The sequence below is a fragment of the Lithobates pipiens genome, unplaced genomic scaffold, assembly GCF_037356315.1.
Source record: "Lithobates pipiens isolate NorthernLeopardFrog02 unplaced genomic scaffold, aLitPip1_a1.2 Scaffold_18, whole genome shotgun sequence".
Taxonomy (NCBI): domain Eukaryota; kingdom Metazoa; phylum Chordata; class Amphibia; order Anura; family Ranidae; genus Lithobates; species Lithobates pipiens.
The window spans coordinates 189,202,434-189,223,372 of record NW_027507758.1 but is presented as its reverse complement, the minus strand read 5'-3'; the positions used below and the strand labels follow the sequence as shown (position 1 = coordinate 189,223,372).

At 44.3% G+C, this 20,939-nt stretch overlaps 1 protein-coding gene across 1 annotated transcript in view; it reads left to right on the top strand.

Moving 5' to 3' along the window:
- The window catches only part of LOC143987598 (interferon-induced, double-stranded RNA-activated protein kinase-like), a 329,449-nt gene that overhangs the window by 19,392 nt on the left and 289,118 nt on the right, over positions 1-20,939 (top strand). The window contains exon 2 of the mRNA XM_077486452.1: positions 15,971-16,099. Coding sequence (XP_077342578.1) covers positions 15,996-16,099 — 104 coding nt within the window. The 5' untranslated portion in view covers positions 15,971-15,995. The remainder of the gene's footprint in view (positions 1-15,970; positions 16,100-20,939) is intronic.

Genomic DNA, 20,939 nt, shown 5'->3' with positions numbered 1-20,939 from the left:
CCAGCTCCGTTTTGGCCGGGGAATGCTGCAGGAGGTAATTGTTCAGTCGCCAGTTACACGGCCTGCGAAGAGGGGCTCCAATATTTAGCGTCAGGGTGATCGGGGCGTGGTCGGACCAAGAAATGGGTAATATGTGTGCTGCACGGACAGCCCTCAGTGTGTGGCTGTTAACAAAAAAGTGGTCTATACGTGAGTGGGTGCGGTGCGGGGCCGAGTAAAAGGTGTATTGGCGGTCCCGTGGATGTAAAGTACGCCAGGCATCAAAGAGAGCGCGTCGTCTGGTGAGCTGGCGGAACAACGTCGAGTCCCTCAGGACCCTAGTTTGAGATGCCTGTGGGTTCACCACCATGCGATCATGTGTAACCGACGGAATAAGGTTGAAGTCCCCCCCTATCACCAGAAGCTCGGAAGGCGATCTAAAGAGGCGAGAGAGTACGCCAGACAAGAATCGGTGTTGGCGGACATTCGGGGCGTAGAGGGCGCATAGAGTCACAGCCTGCGCCAGCCAGATACCGCGAAGGATGACAAAATGGCCGGATTGTATTTCTAACGCTATAGCGCCTGCAAAACGCCCTGGTGTGAAAGGGGTCTTATAATAAAAATCGTAAAAAAAAAAAAAAAAATGACTGTTCACTTCTTATCTGTCCGATTTTTAGCTCATCGGCTATTCTTCTTGTTAGCGCATTTTATTTGTGGCCCAAAACAATTCCTGTTCTCCCAATGTGGCCCAGAAAGGTCAAAATGTTGGACGCTCCTGCAAGTATTGCACCTATGATCAGCAGACCATAGGTGCAGTTCCAGACTCCTGCAGACTCTGGCCCCTTTCATACTGGGGCACTTTGCAGGCATTACAGCGATAAAAATAGCGCCTGCAAAGCGCCCTAAAACAGCTGTGTCTCCAGTGTGAAAGCCAGAGGGCTTTCACACTGGAGTGGTGCCCTGGCAGGACATTAAATAAACTCCTGCTAGCAGCATCTTTGAGACGGGGAAGGAGCGGTGTATACACTGCTCCTTCACCGCTCCTGCCCATTGAAATCAATGGGGCAGCACGGCTATACCGCTGGCAAATCGGTGATTTGCAGGCGATTTGAACCCTTTTTCGGCCGCTAACGGGGGTTAAAACAGCCCTGCTAGTGGCTGAATACCGCCGCTAAAACGATGGTAAAGTGGCGCTAAAAATAGCGCCGTTTTACCGCCAATGCCACTCCCACCCCAGTGTGAAAGGGGCCTCTGAGTACGTAGCTGTCTGCTTATTTCTCCCATATTGGGAGGCAGGTCCTGAACTCCAGGAAGACCAATGAACTAGGAGAGCGCTCACCTGCTCCCTCACAGTTCGTTGAGCACTACAAGCTGTCTGTCACAATGGCTGACAGTACTTGTAGTTAATTAATTCACAGAACTCTGAATGAATGACATGGCTGTGTGGGTGAAGCCCATGGCTGCATTGAATTTGAATTGTCACAGCAAGTGCAGGAAGATCTCCTGCCTGCTGTTACAATGGGGGATCAGGTCGGGGTGTCAACAGGTGCTTCAGTAACATGTTACACCCTGGTAATACCCAGTAACATGTTACTAAAGGTAAACTTATCCTTTAAGAATAATTGTGCTTTCAGTTCAGCTTATTTGAAGTTGAATTGACCCTATTTCTGGCAAGATCAGCAGGTATTGTCTTTGCTGAAAATGTTTTCAGCCGGAAAAAATGAAAAATAACATTTTGTTATACTGTATCTGTTGGTTATGTTGGTTAAGTGCATTAAAATATCTGATGATTGTGTCCAAAATTTAGAATTGGGCTGTGAATACTTCATGTGTTGCCTTAATCAGTCCTTCAAATTTATATGTTGCACTTCCGTACGCTACCCAGCGCAAAATTTCTTGACACTTTAGAATAAAAATGCACGCCTCTATAAAAGCCCAGCAGTTCCCCCAATGTATTTTAGCCATAGGGGCCTTAATCACTCTGGCCAGGAAAAATGCTGATTGAACATAGACTATGGGCGATCGGCTTCTGCAGAGTGTAGGGGTGACATTAGGGACCCTGATGTCTCCCTAAAAAGAACTGTCACCTGTACTATGCTATCACATAGTGGTCAGTAATAAAGTTAGGTTAAAAAAAAGTTTTAAAATGTAAGGTTTATTAAAATAATACAAAACTAAACTTTTGTACCTTTTTGTACTTTTGCACCTATGAATGCAAAAAGCACATGTTGGGTGCACAACAATGCCATTCATATTAAGTATTGCAGCGCACACTGGAGTGAGTGCAATAATTCTTGGACCATCATTCATAGGTAACTCTACCTTGATGAGCTATAAAGACTTTAAAAGAATCACCTATAAAAACTGTATAACATATATAAACGTTTGTTTGCAGAGACATATAGTCACACATCTTATTAATTAAGCAAACACAGTCTCCTGAGTATGGGGATACCACGTGCGACATTTTCACAGCCTACTGTAGATGCAGAGAGGGGGGGCAAAAATCTAAGCAGCATAGTAAGTCTTTTGAAATTGTAATTTTTTTTCCCCAAAAATGATTTTTTTTCTATACAAAGTCGTCAATTAAGATATTTCTCACACACAGCATGGGCATACTTGTAATTACACCCCAAAAACATTATTCTACTCCTTCTGAGTATGGCATCACAACATATGTGAGACTTTTTAACTTTTTGGAATGATTATATACTGGACATTATATCTTGTGTATCGCACAAATCAACCAATTGTATAAAAACCAATGTATTGTTATGGTCGCCTCTATACGAGTGGTCAGGGAAAATGGCTTAGTGTAGAGCCACCTATAGCACTACCAGTTCCAATCAGAGCCACTGATGGGGAGGGACCACCGGCCCTCCTGTAGTTGGGACCAGGACAACAGAGGGGCCAGAAGAGCAGGAGGATCGGTGGAGCAGAGAATGAAGCATGACAGAACGATGCCATGTGTGTTTCTCCCTCCAGGAACTGAAATTTGGTTTCTTCCCCTCTCCCACCGGCTTTCAGTTGCCGAGTGAGAGATACACATGACCAGATTTACAGGGGTGCTAGGGTGGGCTCTGCCCAGCCAGATTTCAGTTCTGCCCTCCAAGCTGGCCCTTCTGTCATTGATGTGCTGTGCCTGTTCAACTCCTTCCCCGCCCGCACTCGCAGCAGGGAGAAGGAGATGGCAGCCTGGAGGCTGGAGCAGTGAGAGAAGTGGCAGAGAGAAAAGAGCCAGAAGGATCCGGAGATGCACTGTATTGTGCTTTTGCCACCTGTCAAAAGAGCGCTGGTCTATACAGCACAGGATCGCTCTTACTGTAGAAGATTGCATTGCACACACACACACACCGCCCCATATCCATATTTCCCGCTGCCGGAAGGTGAGCAGCCCTTGAAAGAGATAGGGGGCAGTGTGTGTGTACAGTGCAAACTACAGTAAGAGCGATCCTGTGCTGCATAGATAAACACTCTTCTGACAGGAGGCAAGAGCACACCACCGCGCACCTCATCCTGGCTTTGTAGTGGCTTCCCCCTATAAGTTGGAGAAGGGGGGGTGGGCGGCTATCTGTGCTGGGAAGTGCAATAGGGATTTGGGGATGGGGGGATATGTGCTAGGAGAGGAGGGTTGGGGGGGTTTGAGCCAGGAGATGGGGTGTTTGTGCTAGGAGGGGAGGTGGGGGATTTAGGTAGGAAAGAAAAATGTGTGCTGGGAAGGTAATTTAGAGAAGTTATGCTAGTTATTTGTGGGAATTTGTCCTAGGAGGGGGATTGAAGAAAGAGAAGATTTGTGCTGGGGGGGGGGGGATTTGTGCCAGAAGGGTATGGGGGAATTTTGGCTAATAGGAGGGATTGGAGGCATTTGTCCTGGCGGGGGGGGGGGGGGGGGTTGGTTGGGGGAGAAGAGTTGTGCTAGGAGTGCTTGGATACAAAGTTTGAGAAGAAAGAGAGGATGTGTGCTAGATAGGGTGATTTTTTTTTTTTTTGGGGTGAGCGAGATTTGTGCTAGGAGGGGGATTCAGATGGGATTTGAATTGGGGGTGGGATTGGGGGGGGGTGTGATATTTTTGGGAGGGGGATTGGAACTGGGAGTTGATAGAATATGTGGAGAATTTTGGCTTTGCTGGCAGAAATTATATATTTTTTAAGTATGACAGAATGCGTCCACCAATAATGATTTTCATGTGCCGTATTTTTTGCTCCATAAGACACACCCCCCCGCCCAAAAAAAAATTCTCTACATCTTCTGGAGTGAATACTGACCAAGCGCCGTTGCCGCCGAGTAGTATGGCCAAATAGATCCAGAGCTCTGCTCTGCACCAGGGAATCGGCTTCATCATCACAGCCCTGGACTTTTCCAGCAGCGATCCATCTAGCCTCCTGGCATGCTCATACCCTGTTGACCGTCCAGACATGTGGAGATGCCGCCAAGACCCGCCGCCAGTGAAAAAAAAATTATGGCTTTCTACCCGACCATGTAGAGCGGCCTTCACCAAAATGGCGGCGGGAGTCACAATGCACTGTCAGCTGCTGGAATTCCTACTTGGCTTGAGCAGCAAGTGCAGGCTCAGAAGAACCTGTCATTTCAGGTGAGCAAACTTCAACCAGGCCCTGGAGGTTAAAGCGGAGGTCCACCCTAAAGTGGACCTTCCGCTCATCGGAACCCTCCCCCCCTCCGGTGCCACAATCGGCACCTTTCAGGGGGGAGGGGGGTGCAGTTACCTGGATAATCCAGGTAACTGCACCCACTTCCGGGACAGCTCTCTGCGGAAAGGGGCGTAACTTACGCCCCTTTCCGCAAGTGCCCGCCCCTTCCCGCAAGTGCCCCGCTGCCTGCTGGGAAACACACAGCTCCCAGAGGCAGCGGGGAGCGTCCTTATTGCGCAGCGCAATTCGCGCATGCGCAGTAGGGAACCGGGAAATGAAGCCGAAAGGCTCAATTTCCTGATTCCCATACCCAAGATGGCGGCGGCAGGACCCGACAGACGACCTAGCGATCGGCTTCGGGTGCCGACATCGCGGGCTCGCTGGACAGGTAAGTGTCACTATTTTAAAAGTCAGCAGCTGCAGTATTTGTAGCTGCTGGCTTTTAAAAAAAAAAAAAACGCGGAGTCCCGGTGGACTCCCGCTTTAACTCTTTATTTCCCTCCACAAGCCCAGTGGTAATCTAGACCCCGCATGGATTCTGGGGAGCTAGATGTATCTTCCCCTCTTATGGATGTGGCATACTGCTCCTTCACAGCACCCTCCTGCCACTCTTTCAGACCCCATTACACAGTTTCCAACTATAGGCCAGCCCATCTAAGATGTGTCACGATGAAAGACGTGCTCATGTCGCTGATGGCCTCTATACAAGCATACTGTGGTGTAATGCACCCCATCCTGTCAACTCGAGCCAGATGGCTATTGTCTCCTTGGTCTACAATTTTAGTACACCATTTGACTCAGAATATTTGTTTTCCTCCTCTAAAACCTAGGCGCGTCTTATGGTCAGATGCATCTTATGGAGCGAAAAATACAGTATTCTTTGTGAAAATATTGTTTTGATATTTTGTCGCGCGTGGGGGGGACCATCGGGTAGGCTGTACGGTGGCCCATGATTTCTAACTCCGGACCTGGCCATAATAATAATTCCACCCATTCCACTTAAGTGGCTGATCGGGTGAGTACACCATAGAGATGAAGGTGGAACTTCTGTTCCTGATCATCTCTATTATGCATTTTTTCCAAAATATTAGCATTTGATAAACTGGTGCACAAATATTTTTTTTCTCCAGGGCCTTTGCTATTAAAAAATATATAATCTTTGGGGGTTCTAAGTAATTATCTAGTAAAAAAAGCAGATTTTTACATGTACAGTTATATGAAAAAGTTTTTTTTTTTTTTTGCACATTTCTCACATTTATATGATTCAGATCATCAAACAAATTTTAATATTGCACAAAGATAACCCGAGTAAATCCAAGATGCAGTTTTGAAATGATCTAATTTATTAAAGCTGTACAAACCTGTCTGGCCCTATGTGAAAAAGTAATTGCCCCCTCCCATGCTGAATCATGACTGAATTGTGATTACCCATCATTTTTTAGAAAGCTGAGTTAAATTTCACTTGCCACACCCAGGCCTGATTACTGCCAGACCTGTTGAATCAAGAAATCACATAAATAGAAGCTGTCTGACAAAGTGAAGCACACTAAGCCCCTGTACACACGGTCGGAGATTTCGACAACCAAATCCGTCGGATTTTGTCCGTCGGATCTTGTCCGTCGGATCTTGTCCGAAACTGTTGCATACACACGGTCGGACAAATTTGTCGAAAAATCCGATCTTTCAGAACGTGATGACGTAATTTCTTTACGATGGGACTACATTCAGGCTAGTAGCCAATAGCTTTGATGTAGGAATTTGATTTGAGCATGCGTGGCACTTGGTCCGATCAAAATTCTCTACACATGATCGGAGTATGTCCGATTGGCCTAGTTGGTCGGGAAATATTGCAAACAAGTTGGAAAATTGGGTCCGACGGATGTTCCGATGGAATCAGTCCGATGCATACCACACACAGTCGGATTATCCGATAACACGGTCCGATAGGACAAATTCCAACGGATTCTCCGACCGTGTGTACAAGGGCTAACAGATCACAAAAAACCACACATCATGCCACAATTTAAAAAAATTCAAGAACAGATTAGAAATAAAGTAATATACATTTTTTGGCCTAGGAAGGGTTTCAAAGCCATTTCTAAGGATTTGGAACTCCAGTGAGTCATTATCCACAAATGGACATAACTTGGAACAGTGGTGAACCTTCCCAGGAGTGGCCGGCCTACAAAAATTACTCCCAAGAGCATGATAACGACTCATCCAGGAGTTCATAAAAGAACCCAGAACAACATCTAAGAAACTGCAGGCCTCACTTGCCTCAGGTAAGATCAGTGTTCATGATTCAAAAATAAGAAAGAGACTGGGGAAAAATGGCATCCATGGGAGAGTTCCAAGGTCAAAGCCACTGCTGACCAAAAAGAACACAAAGCCTCATCTCACATTTACCAAAAAACATCTTGATTATCCCCCAGACTTTTAGGCAAATATTCTGTGAACTGATGAGACAAAAATGTAACTTTTTGGAAGTTGTGCATCCCCTTACATCTGGTATAAAATTAATACAGCATTTCCTAACAAGAACATAATACCAAGAGTCAGACATGGTGGTGGTAGCAGCATGATGGTCTGGGGCTGCTTTGCAACTTCAGGACCTGGACGACTTACCATAATCGATGGAACCATGAAAACTGAGCTCTACCAGAAAATCCTGTCCGTCCATCAGTTTGTGACCTCAAGCTCAAGTGCACTTGGGTTATACAGCAAGACAATGATCTGAAACATAACAGCAAGTCCACCTCCTAATGGTTCAAACAAAGCAAAATAATGCACACCGGAAGTGACGTGTGCATTCCACGTACCGAGTTTTGGATAACCAAGGCACCAGGAAGGGAACTAGTCTATAGAGCGGACGTCTGTGGCTGCTGAGGTATATCGAAACAAGGAAAAAGGTTGAAGCAATATCATGCTATGTTGGCACGTTTTTTCCTTTTATATGAAAAACATCGGACCTCCCACTATTGAGACATCTAGCGGCCAAGAAGTAATTTGTTTTGATACCATGAAGGCTCAAACTTTTTAGAATTTTGGTGAGTGTATGCCCAAAGGGGGCTCTCGTTTTGGAGCACAAAAGGTGGATCGTGAGGTGGAAGCTGTTTGTATCTCTCCCCTTTCACAAACTGAACTGTATCCAATCACCATTACTTCATGAGCACTTAATGAAGGTCTTCTGAACAGACGTGCATGTTTATGCGCTGCTATATATAATAAGTGGACTCTTGATTTCAGGATTTGAACTTTTTATATATTCTCTATAACTTTGTACACTGCCAACAAATTAAACAGGGATTCTACACTGACCATCCATGTAATGGGGGGTTCTACACTGACCACTAATGTTATAGTGAGTTTACACTGGCCACCAATCTATGGAAGAATTTCTACACTGACCATCAATGCAATGGGGAATTTCTACTCTGACCACCAATGTAAAAGGGTTTTACACTGACCACCAATCCATGGGAGTATTTCTGGACTGACCATTAATGCTAATGGAGATTTACACTGACCGCCATTGTAAGGGGGGATTTCTACACTGAACACCAATGAAAAGGGGGCTTTCACACAGACTACCAGTGTAATGACCACTAATGTAACAAAGGTATTTAAACTCCCTAGCAAAATAATGGGATATTTTACACTGACTACTAAAGCAATGGGCATATTTACAATGACCAGCAATGTAACAGGGATATTTACAGTGACTACTAGTGTAATGAAGGGATACTACACTGACCACCAGTGTGATGGTAAGATATCTACTGACCACCAACATAACAGTTGTGATTACATTGACCACCAATATAACAAAGACATTTACAGTAAACCACTCTCTGCTACAACTTAACCAGTGGAGGTCTTCCATTGCTTAATCTAACAGGAGCTGACAGATGACACGCGCTAATGCTAAACCCTGCAGAGAAAATTGGGGCGCTTGATTACATTTTGGGGGGTTTATTTCACACCCAAGTCCCCCTCGCACCACTACTGGACAGCAATAAACTGAACTTGTTTTGTAGATTTAGACATTTATTTATCCTTGTATGCATGCAAGTAGCCTAATGTAAATAGAAAATTATTTTGCATTGCTATTACTTGACTGTCTTAATTTTTACTACAGGATCTGGTCACTCATGACTACTAACTATACAGTATGTTGCATTCTTGCTTCTAACTGCCCCAGGAGAAAACACAAACGCAGCTAATTATCGTGTTGGCCAGCAACCTGAGGGATGATAGGTTTCTCTGCTTACAGGAAACAAAATTAGGACAGTTAACCCCTTCGTCCTTTAGTTTAGATTGTATATCCTACCATCCAGGTACAGTATAATGTTGGTTGTTTTCTTGTCCTGATCAGTTGGCCATTTGGGTCAGTGGTCCCTCTCTACATGCAGATCGGAATGGCCTGCCTCTGCTTGTGTCTTTTTGCTTGGATCAGAGGCTTCTCTTTCTTTTCTCAGGATCTTGGCCCCTGTTTGTGGATGGGGCATATTCTGAAACCACTGGATGGTGGTTCTGTCTGCCTAGATATTTTTAGTTGTAAATGTGGGCGGGGGGACAACAACATAGTAGTCTTAGCATAACCATATACCAGTCATCAACTCAAGAATAAATAGTACTATAGTGGAAAAATCTGCAATATATGGTGTTCAAGGATGACCGGTTTGTATTATAACTATCACAACAAAGTTAAAAAATCATTGTTTATTATACAATATCCTAAAGTTCGCCAGGTAGAAAGGACATTGCTTAAAATATGAAAGAGCTTAATGGTTACTGTCACACATCACATTATCTGTCAACGCGTTTTGTGGACTACACCACTTCTGGACTTCATATTCACATAGGACAGAGATGACTTGTGTTTACAAAATTTGATCTATAAATTAAAAGAATACATGTAAATACAATGCATAGGTATAAACATAGAATATACAAAAATGTACATAAGTATAAGAACAAACAATTAAAATATCATCAATATTCACATGTTGATATACAAATAGGATCAAAATATGGCTAAAAAAGAGAAGCAAAAAAAAATCCATCACACGCATTCACTCCAATAAAGGATACTTACAAAAGCAAATACTCCTGAGGAGAGATTAATTAATGCTCCTAGGCTATGGGGAGGTACATAGGAGATGGTCTTTCCTCGTTGGTCATCTCTTATGTGCATCCCCTTTTTGCTTTTGTAAGTATCCTTTTTTCGTAGAGAATACATGTGATTTTTTTTTTTCTTCTCCGCTCCTCACTCCTTCCCTTTTGGATGGGTTTTAGCCCATATTTTGGACCTACAGTGGATATAAAAATTCTATACACCCCTGTTTAAAATGTCAGGTTTCTCTGATGTAAAAAAATGAGACAAAGAGATAAATTTCCAAACTTTTTCCACCTTTATTGTGACCTATAAACTGTACAACTCAGTTTGAAATATTTTAGGTGGAGGGAAGTAAAAAAAAAAAATTTAATAACATGGATGCATAAGTGTGCACACCCTTAAACTAAAACATTGTTGAAGCTTTTGATTTTATTACAACACTCAGTCTTTTTGGGTATGAGTCTATCAGCATGACACATCTTTATTTAGCAATATTTGCCCACTCTCCTTTGCCTAAACACTCCAAATCTGTCAGATTGCGAGGACATCTCCTGTGCACAGCCCTCTACAGATCACCCCACAGTTTTCAATCGGATTTAGGTCTGGGCTCTGGCTGGACTATTCCAAAACTTTAATCTGCTTCTGGTGAAGCCATTCCTTTGTTGATTAGGATGTATGCTTTGGGTCATTGTCATGCTAAAAGATGAAGTTCCTCTTCATATTCAACTTTCTAACAGAAGCCTGAAGGTTTTGTGCTAATATTTACTGGTATTTGGAACTGCTCATAATTCCCTCTACCTTGACTAAAGCCTCTGCTCCAGCTTAAGAAAAACAGCCCAAAAGCACGATGCCACCACCATGCTTTCACTGTGGGTATGGTGTTCTTTTGGTGATGTGTTGTTTTTTCGCCTAACGTATCTTTTGAAACTATGGCCAAAAAGTTCAACCTTGGTTTCATGAGACCATAACACATTTTCCCACATGCTTTTGGGAGACTTTAGATGTGTTTGCAAAAGTTCTGAAATTATTTATCTTTGTCTTGTTTTTTTACATCACAGAAACCTGACATTTTAACAGGGGTGTTTAGACTTTTTATATCCACTGTAATTGTATATCGACATGTGAATATTGATATTTTAATTATTTGGGTTTATTCTTATGTACATTGTTGTATACGGTTTATACTACTAATAATAATACTAATACTAATTAAGGATAGCAGGCACCTCCATTTAAGGGAGCATTCTTTCCTCCTTTGCGGGCAGCAAAGTGAGAGCGACAGTGGCCCAAATCTGCAGAGCAGCTATTTGGTCATATTGAGGTACTGTTGATTGGAAGTTCGATAATGACAAGACCTAGCATTTGACAGTAAAGTTCTATTGCCACTTGTCCCAGCCTGGAGTAGGCTTGATTTTATGACTTGCTTTTCCCCTCAAGTTGCTGTCCTCGAAGTTGATTGGAGAAATTCCTATTTGAACATACTGGTAACAGTATTTCTAGGAATCTTCCAGGGCAGCAAGCCTATTTCCAAGCCTTCCTTTTTATATGCTAAATTGTATAGCCATATTTTTTTCCCTTTGGGCTCTGGTGGAGGTAGTGTGATTTATCTCAACTTTAGGGACAAGGGAGTGGGAGGGATTTTGAACAGCTTTAATTATGTCTCCTATAGAGGGAGGAACCAATCATCTCTTAGGTTGCTGTCCTGAGAGAGTCCTAGAAATACCATTATCGGTAAGTCTTAGCCCTTGTACGCACGGTCGGACATTCCGATGGACAATGTCCGATAGGACCGTGTTGTCGGATAATCCGACAGTGTGTGGGCTCCATCGGACGGACAGTGTGTGGGCTCCATCCGACGGACCAAGTTTTCCAGCTGGGCTATAAAATTTTCCGACAATACAATGATCCGATTGGATTTTGTCCAGTCATGTGTAGAGAATTCCGATCAAAGTGCCACGCATGCTCAGATCAAATTCCTAGACCAAAGCTATTGGCTACTAGCCTGAACGTAGTCCCGTCCTAATGAAATAACGCCATCACGTTAAGTACGATCGGATTTTCTGACAACTTTGTCCGACTGTGTGTATGCAACAGTTTCGGACAAAATCCGTCAGACAAAATCCGACGGATTTGGTTGTCAGAATGTCCGACCGTGTGTACAAGGGCTAAGAGGAAATATCAGTGCAAAGGCAAAGGTGCACTCCAAAAACATCAGCATTCCATATGAAATGTACACTCCAACAAGCTTTTCTTCTCCTCCATCACATCTCACTTTAAACCAGGATGGGACAAATCCCAAAGTGAGTTTAGCACTACCTTGAGTGCACTTACTGTATACTTGGAAGGCATCCTTTCATGTATAGGAAAAAAACAATTCTTCCTTGCTTAACATAAACAGGTTGAAGGGTCAAGTCAACGTGCTAAGAGTGCCAGGGCCTGGTGTAGCCATACTCTATGCTGTAAAATCCAAGTCACACTTGTCCAGTCCTTTGCAGTGCATTAACATTTGCATTACAGTGGACCTAAATCAGACATGTACCATTTTTTTCCCCACATAATTATGTTACTATGCTATGCATTGTGATGTGCCACAGTAATGCTGCGTACACACGATCAGACTATCTGGCAGACAACCCACCGGACTTTTGCAGCAGAGGTCCGCTGGACTTTCTGAACGAGCGGACCTGCACACACGCCCACACACGGGTGGACAATCCGCCGGACTATGGCGGGGGGTCCGCCGGAGTTTTGAAATGAACGGACTTGCCCACGCGGAGTTAAGTCCGTCCAGTCAGGAAAGGAGTTGGGGACGAGCGAGCCCCCCTCTCCTAAACCGTATCCGGCCGTGTGCCCTCAACATGGGGGGGTGCTTTGGGGAAGGCAGGGCCCTGCGGCCCCCCACCCCAAAGCACCTTGTCCCCATGTTGATGAGGACAAGGGCCTCTTCCCGACAACCCTGGCCGTTGGTTGTCAGGGTCTGCGGGCAGGGGGCTTATCAGAATCCGGGAGCCCCCTTTAATAAGTGGGCCCCCAGATTCTGACCCCCTACTCTATGTGAATGAGTATGGGGTACAGTGTACCCCTACCCATTCACCTGGGGAAAAAAAGTGTACATAAAAAAAAAACACAACACAGGTTTTTAAAGTACTTTACTAGGTAGCTCCGGGGGTCTTCTCACCAGGCTCCTCCGCTATCTTCTGCTCTTTTACTAGTGGAGGAGCCCGGCTTTCTCCTTCCAGCTCTTTAACTAGCGTTGGTTCTTCTTCTTCCTTCTTTTGTCTCCAGCCTTAATGGCAGGGATGCGTTGTGTGGCGACTTAAATAGGGATAAGGGGCGGGGTCACCAGGTGATGTTACAGTCCCCGGAGGATGCTAGGACTGTGACATAAGGGGCGGGGTCACCATGTTACATCACGCGGTGACCCCGCCCCTTATCCCTATATAAGTCCCCGCACAACGAGGAGAGAGCGTTGTGTCAACATCGGAAGGAAGAAGAAGAAGGCGGCGGCAGCAACAGCAACAAGACCGGGCAAACGCTAGTTAAAGAGCTGGAAGAAGAAAGCGGAGGTCCGGCAAGAAGAACCGAAGAGCGGCACAAGACCACTGAAGTCGGAAGAAGACACCCAGACATCGGTGGCGACATAGGAGAAAGCCGGGTTCCTCTGCTAGTAAAAGAGCTAGCAAAAGAGCAGAAGATAGAGGAGGAGCCCGGCGAGAAGACCCCATGAAGACGGAAGAAGACCCCCGGAGCTGTCTAATAAAGTACTTTTTTTTTTTTATGTACACTTTTTTCTCCAGGTGAACGGGTAGGGGTACATCGTACCCCATACTCATTCACATAGGGTAGAGGGCTGGAATCTGGGGGCCCCCTTATTAAAGGGGCCCCCGAATTCTGATAAGCTCCCTGCCCGCCGACCCTAACAACCAATGGCCAGGGTTGTCGGGAAGAGGCTCTTGTCCTCCTCAACATGGGGACAATGTGCTTTGGGGTGGGGAGGGCCGCAGGGCCCCCCTTCCCCAAAGCACCCCCCAAGTTAAGGGCACAAGGCCAGGTATGGCTCAGGAGGAAGGGGGCTGCTCGCTCGTCCCCACCCCCTTTCCTGACCGACCGGGCTGCGTGCTTGGATAAGGGTCTGCTATGGACTTTGGGGGGACCCCATGCCGTTTTTTCGGCGTAGGGGTTCCCCTTTAAATCCATACCAGGTGATGGGGTAGCGAGGTGTCAATCTCGCCGATGGAGGTGGCGACATTGACTTCCTTCACTAGTTCTGTCTACCTGGAGCCACGTTCAAAATTACCGGACTTTACTCCGTGTGTGGGCATGTCCGTTCATTTCAAAAGTCCGGCGGACAAGCACACGGACGGGCGGATTGTCCGATGGACTGCCGAGTCCGGCGGACAATTTTGAGTCAAGACTTCTTTCAAAGTTCTTGGGAAGAAAAAGTCCGCCGGAGCCCACACATGGGTGAATTGTCCGCCGGATAGTCCGATCATGTGTACGTGGCATAACAGGCAAATGCTGTCATGTCATATGTTGCAGTAACTTGTTACTGCAAGGCATACAGTGCCTTGCGAAAGTATTCGGCCCCCTTGAACTTTTCAACCTTTTGCCACATTTCAGGCTTCAAACATAAAGATATAAAATTTTAATTTTTTGTGAAGAATCACCAACAAGTGGGACACAATTGTGGAGTGGAACAAAATCTATTGGATTTTTGAAAGTTTTTTAACTAATAAAAAAAATGAATAGTGGGGCGTGCAAAATTATTCGGCCCCCTTGCGTTAATACTTTGTAGAGCCCCCTTTTGCTGCGATTACAGCTGCAAGTCGCTTGGAGTATGTCTCTCTCAGTTTTGCACATCGAGAGACTGAAATTCTTGCCCATTCTTCCTTGCAAAACAGCTCGAGCTCAGTGAGGTTGGATGGAGAGCGTTTGTGAACAGCAGTTTTCAGCTCTTTCCACAGATTCTCGATTGGATTCAGGTCTGGACTTTGACTTGGCCATTCTAACACCTGGATACATTTATTTGTGAACCATTCCTTTGTAGATTTTGCTGTATGTTTGGGATCGTTGTCTTGTTGGAAGATAAATCTCCGTCCCAGTTTCAGGTCTTTTGCAGACTTCAACAGGTTTTCATCCAGAATGGTCCTGTATTTGGCTGCATCCATCTTCCCCTCAATTTTAACCATCTTCCATAAAGGCCAGATTTGTGCAGTGTACGACTGATTGTTGTCCTATGGACAGACTCTCCCACCTCAGCTGTAGTTCTCTGCAGTTAATCCAGAGTGATCATGGGCCTCTTGGCTGCATCTCTGATCAGTCTTCTCCTTGTCTGAGCTGAAAGTTTAGAGGGACGGCCAGGTCTTGGTAGATTTGCAGTGGTCTGATACTCCTTCCATTTCAAAATGATCACTTGCACAGTGCTCCTTGGGATGTTTAAAGCTTGGGAAATCTTTTTGTATCCAAATCCGGCTTTAAACTTCTCCACAACAGTATTACGGACCTGCCTGGTGTGTTCCTTGGTCTTCATGATGCTCTTTGCGCTTTCAACAGAACCCTGAGACTATCACAGAGCAGGTGCATTTATACAGAGACTTGATTACACACAGGTGGATTCTATTTATCACCAACAGTCATTTAGGACAACATTGGATCATTCAGAGATCCTCGCTGAACTTCTGGAGTGAGTTTGCTGCACTGAAAGTAAAGGGGCCGAATAATTTTGCACGCACCACTTTTCAGTTTTTTTATTTGCTAAAAAAGTTTAAAATATCTAATAGATTTCGTTCCACTTCACAATTGTGTCCCACTTGTTGGTGATTCTTCACAAAAAATTTAAATTTTATATCTTTATGTTTGAAGCCTGAAATGTGGCAATAGGTTGAAAAGTTCAAGGGGGCCGAATACTTTCGCAAGGCACTGTAGGTGTGAATGGGGCTAAGATATATAATTCTTCATGTTTTTTTCATGATGTTGCTGTTGTGTACTAGAAAAAATATAAAAAAACATGCTCGCATTTATAGCCTTTTATACTATGTGACCCCTCCTTTCCCTTCCAGACTGTCTTCTTAATGCTTCACACTAACCCATAAATTAAAATGCACCATCTCTTTTGCCATTTCCCAACGTTGCAAGACTACTAATCCATGCCTGATACTGATGAGAGAATTTTGGCAATGATAATAAGAATTTTCTAAGTTTCATTTTGTTTTCTGGTTACAGATTCCTGTTTATTTTTTCAACAACAATGGCAAAGATTGACTACAAAGGACTGCTTTTAACCTTCTATTCGACAAATCCATCAAAACCCAAATTTATTTGTGAGCCCACTGGACCTCCTCATGACCTCAGGTACAGTTCTAAAGACTTTTGCATATATTTTCTTGCATGTACATTATCTCACAAAAGTGGGCAAACCCCTCTCATTTTTGAAAATATTTTATTATATCTTTTCATGTGACAACACTAAAGAAATTTCACTTTGCTACAATGTAAAGTAGTGAGTGTACATATTGTATAACAGGGATATGCAATTAGCGGACCTCCAGCTGTTGCTAAACTACAAGTCCCATCATGCCTCTGGGTGTCATGCTTGTGGTTGTCAATCTTGCTATGCCTCTTGAGACTTTTTGTTCTGAAACAGCTGGAGGTCCACTAATTGCATACAGTGGTGTGAAAAAGTGTTTGCCCCCTTCCTCATTTCCTGTTCCTTTGCATGTTTGTCACACTTAAGTGTTTCAGAACATCAAACCAATTTAAACAATAGTCAAGGACAACACAAGTAAACACAAAATGCAATTTGTAAATGAAGGTGTTTATTATTAAAGGTGAAAAAAAATCCAAACCATCATGGCCCTGTGTGAAAAAGTGATTGCCCCCTAAACCTAATAACTGGTTGGGCCACCCTTAGCAGCAACAACTGCAACCAAGCGTTTGCGATAACGTGCAATGAGGCTTTTACAGCGTCCTGGAGGCATTTTGGCCCACTCATCTTTGCAGAATTGTCCTAATTCAGTTACATTAGAGGGTTTTCGAGCATGAACGGCCTTTTTAAGGTCATACCACAACATCTCAATAGGATTCAGGTCAGGACTTTGGCTAGGCCACTCCAAAGTCTTCATTTTGTTTTTCTTCAGCCATTCGGTGGTGGACTTGCTGGTGTGTTTAGGATCATTGTCCTGCTGTAGAACCCAAGTTCGTTTCAGCTTGAGTACACGAACAGATGGTCGGACATTCTCCTTCAGGATCTCTTGGTAGACAGCAGAATTCATAGTTCCTTTTATCACGGCAAGTCTTCCAGGTCCTGAAGCAGCAAAACAGCCCCAGACCATCACACTACCACCACCATATTTTACTGTTGGTATAATGTTCTTTTTATGAAATGCAGTGTTCCTTCTACGCCAGATATACTTGGACACACACCTTCCAAAGAGTTCCACTTTTGTCTCATCGGTCCACAGAATGTTGTCCCAAAAGTCTTGGGGATCATCAAGATGTGTTGTGGATAAATTGAGACGAGCTTTGATGTTTTTTGCTCAGCAGTGGTTTTCTCCTTGGAACTCTGCCATGCAGGCCATTTTTGCCCAGTCTTTTCCTGATGGTGGAGGCATGAACGCTGACCTTAACTGAGGCAAGTGAGGCCTGCAGTTCCTTGGACGTTGTTGTGGGGTCTTTTATGACCTCTTGGATGAGTCGTCGCTGCGCTCTTGGGGTAATTTTGGGCGGCCGGCCACTCCTGGGAAGGTTCACCACTGTTCCATGTCTTCGCCATTTGTGGATAATGGCTCTCACTGTGGTTCGCTGGATTCCCAAAGCTTTGGAAATGGCTTTATAACCCTTTCCAGACTGATAGATCTCAATTACTTTCTTTCTCAATTGTTCCTGAATTTCTTTGGGTCTCGGCATGATGTGTAGCTTTTAAGGATCTTCTGGTGGACCTTACTGTGTCAAGCAGCTCCTATTTAAGTGATACCTTGATTGTGAACAGGTGTGGCAATAATCAGGCCTGGGTGTGGCTAGAGAAATTGAACTCAGGTGTGGACAACCACAGTTATAGTATGTTTTAACAAGGGGGGCAATCACTTTTTCACACAGGGCCATGATGGTTTGGATTTTTTTTCACCTTTAATAATAAACACCTTCATTTACAAATTGCATTTTGTGTTTACTTGTGTTGTCCTTGACTATTGTTTAAATTGGTTTGATGTTCCGAAACACTTAAGTGTGACAAACATGCAAAGGAACAGGAAATGAGGAAGGGGGCAAACACTTTTTCACACCACTGTATCTCTGTTGTATAACCTTGTAAATTTGCTGTCCCCTCAAAATAACTCAACACACAGCCATTAATGTCTAAACCACTGGCAACAAACATGAGTACATGCCTAAGAGAAAATGTCCAAATTGGGCCCAATTAGCAATTTTCCCTCCTTGGTGTCATGTGACTCGTTAGTGTTACAAGGTCTCAAGTGTGAATGGGGAGTAGGTGTGTTAAGTTTGGTGTTATCGCTCTCAATCTCTCATACTGGTAACTTGCGCCTCATGGCAAAGAACTGAGGATCGGAAAACAAGAATTGTTGCTCTACATAAAGATTGCCAAGATCCTGAAACTGAGCTGCAGCACTGTGGCCAAGATCATAACAGGTTTAACAGGACAGGTTCCACTCAGAACAGGCCTTGTGATGGTTGAGTGCACATGCTCGGCCTCATATCCAGAGGTTGTCTTTGGGAAATAGACGTATGAGTGCTTCCAGCATTGCTGCAGAGGTTAAAGGGGTGGGGGGTCAGCCTGTCAGTGCTCAGACCATACTCCGCACACTGCATCAAATTGGTCTGCATGGCTGTTATCCCAAAAGGAACCCTCTTCTAAAGATGATGCACATGAAATCCTGTAAACAGTTTGCTGAAGACAAGTAGACTAAGGACATGGATTATTGGAACAATGATCTGTGGTCTAATGAGATCAAGATAACCTTATTTGGTTCAGATGGTGTCAAGCATGTGTGGCGGCAACCAGGTGAGGAGTACAAAGACAAGTGTGTCTTGCCTACAGTCAAGCATAGTGGTGGGAGTGTCATGGTCTGGGGCTTCATGAATCTTGCTGGAACTGGGGAGCTACAGTTCATTGAGGGAACCATGAATGCCAACATGTACATACTGAAGCAAAGCATGATCCCCCCTCCCTTCAGAGACTGGGCTGCAGGGCAGTATTCCAACATAACGACCCCAAACGCACCTCAAAGATGACCACTTTCTTGCTAAAGAAGCTGAGGCTAAAAGTGATGGACTGGCCAAGCATGTCTCCAGACCTAATTGAGCATCTGTGGGGCATCCTCAAACTGAAGGTGGAAGAGCGCAAGGTCTCTAACATCCACCAGGTCCATGATTTCATCATGGAGGAGTGGAAGAGGACTCCAGTGGCAACCTGTGAAGCTCTGGTGAACTCCATGCCCAAGAGGGTTAAGGCAGTGCTGGAAAATAATTGTGGCCACACAAAATATTGACACACTGGGCCCATTTTGGACATTTTCACTTAAGGGTGTTCTCACTTTTGTTGCCAGCAGTTTAGACATTAATGGCTGTGTTTTGGGTTATTTTGAGGTGAAAGCATATTTACACTGTTAAGCAAGCTCACTACTTTACGTTGTAGCAAAGTGTAATTTCTTCAGTGTGGTCACATGAAAAGATAAAATATTTACAAAAATGTGAAGGATGTATGTCTACGGTACACTATTGTAATGTCTGTCTGGGTAGTGTAAAAGGACTAGAGAGCTGTAAAAATGCTCATATGCTTCTCATTTATTGGAGTATGCACAGGGCCATATATACCATTAGGCATAGTATGCATGTACCTTTTAGACTCCAGATGCAAAGAGGTGACTTTTTAAATATTGGCCATACCATTTTTCCCATCATTGGTAGGAATAACCATTTCATATAAGATTACATATACATTTTTCACGGACAAAAATTGAAAACACGTTTTCCCCAATACCAGTGCGACAATTATCCTGGATCAATCCAAATAATATCCTCCCGGCCTGCAAACATCCCTTAATAGGCAGCACTCTACAAACTATTCAGAAGGCATGCCGAACCTACCATATCTCCTCCACGCACAGTCCGCTGACACCCATCCGACACAATCCAGATTTCCCAGCTGGTCTATCTATTACTCGCTGATTTCTGGCCCCATACCGACATACGTGCAGAGCATTTCTTCTCTGCAGACACATTTCTACCCCTGCCCAATTCACCCGCACAAACGTCGGGACGTCCCTTCCCACAGTGGACATACTTCCAAATTAGACACTTTTTTTTAACTTTTTTTTTTTGTACTCCAGACAACTCACGCCTTTTGAATTTTTGTGTACCAAAACAGAACCACAAATACACATGATTACAGATATATACTCTCTCCTATTCTCTGACCACAACCCTAAATCCAACATAGCAACCCACAGTTGGGAAAGAGATTTATCGATAGACCTGTCAGAGGAAGAGTGGGAAAATATCTACACCTACATTCATAAGGGATAAATGAATGTGTCAGCACAAGAGAATAACTTTAAAGTCTTCTCCAAGTGGTACAAAACTCCTACCAGATTGCACAAATTGTCCCCCACCATACCTTCTACCTGTTGGAGATGCTCTGATGGAGTGGGCTCTCTACTACACATTTGGTGGTCATGCCCATTATTCCAACCTTTTTGGAAGGAAGTCCATAGCATCACCACAAACATCACCACCTTCCAGATAGAATTTACCCCGGCTCAAATGCTTTTGCACCACTCCTCTATCCCAAAGAGATTATCAGGAAAGTCTGATCTTGTTGGCAGCACTTCCAGACGACTGATGAATACACACATCTACTTCCGTAAGGCCCAGTTTTCTCCCCTTTCCCAGATTTCATTCTCTTCTTCCCAACCACCCCTCTCACCAGACTTGACTAACACCACCTACCAGATAGGGTGCCTACATACGAGAAGAGATCGCAATACCGCCTCCCACTCCCAACCCTCTCAATACTCCCGCCTATGCCCAAACCCTCACTTATGCTTCATCCTTCGTGCCACAACAGAGTTAAGACTCATGCCTATCAGAGGAACCCTCTTCAGGGATTGCTGGTGTCCAGTGACCGCAATCCTAACAGTTATTGAGACATCAAAAGAAAGTAGGCAAACAACTGTGG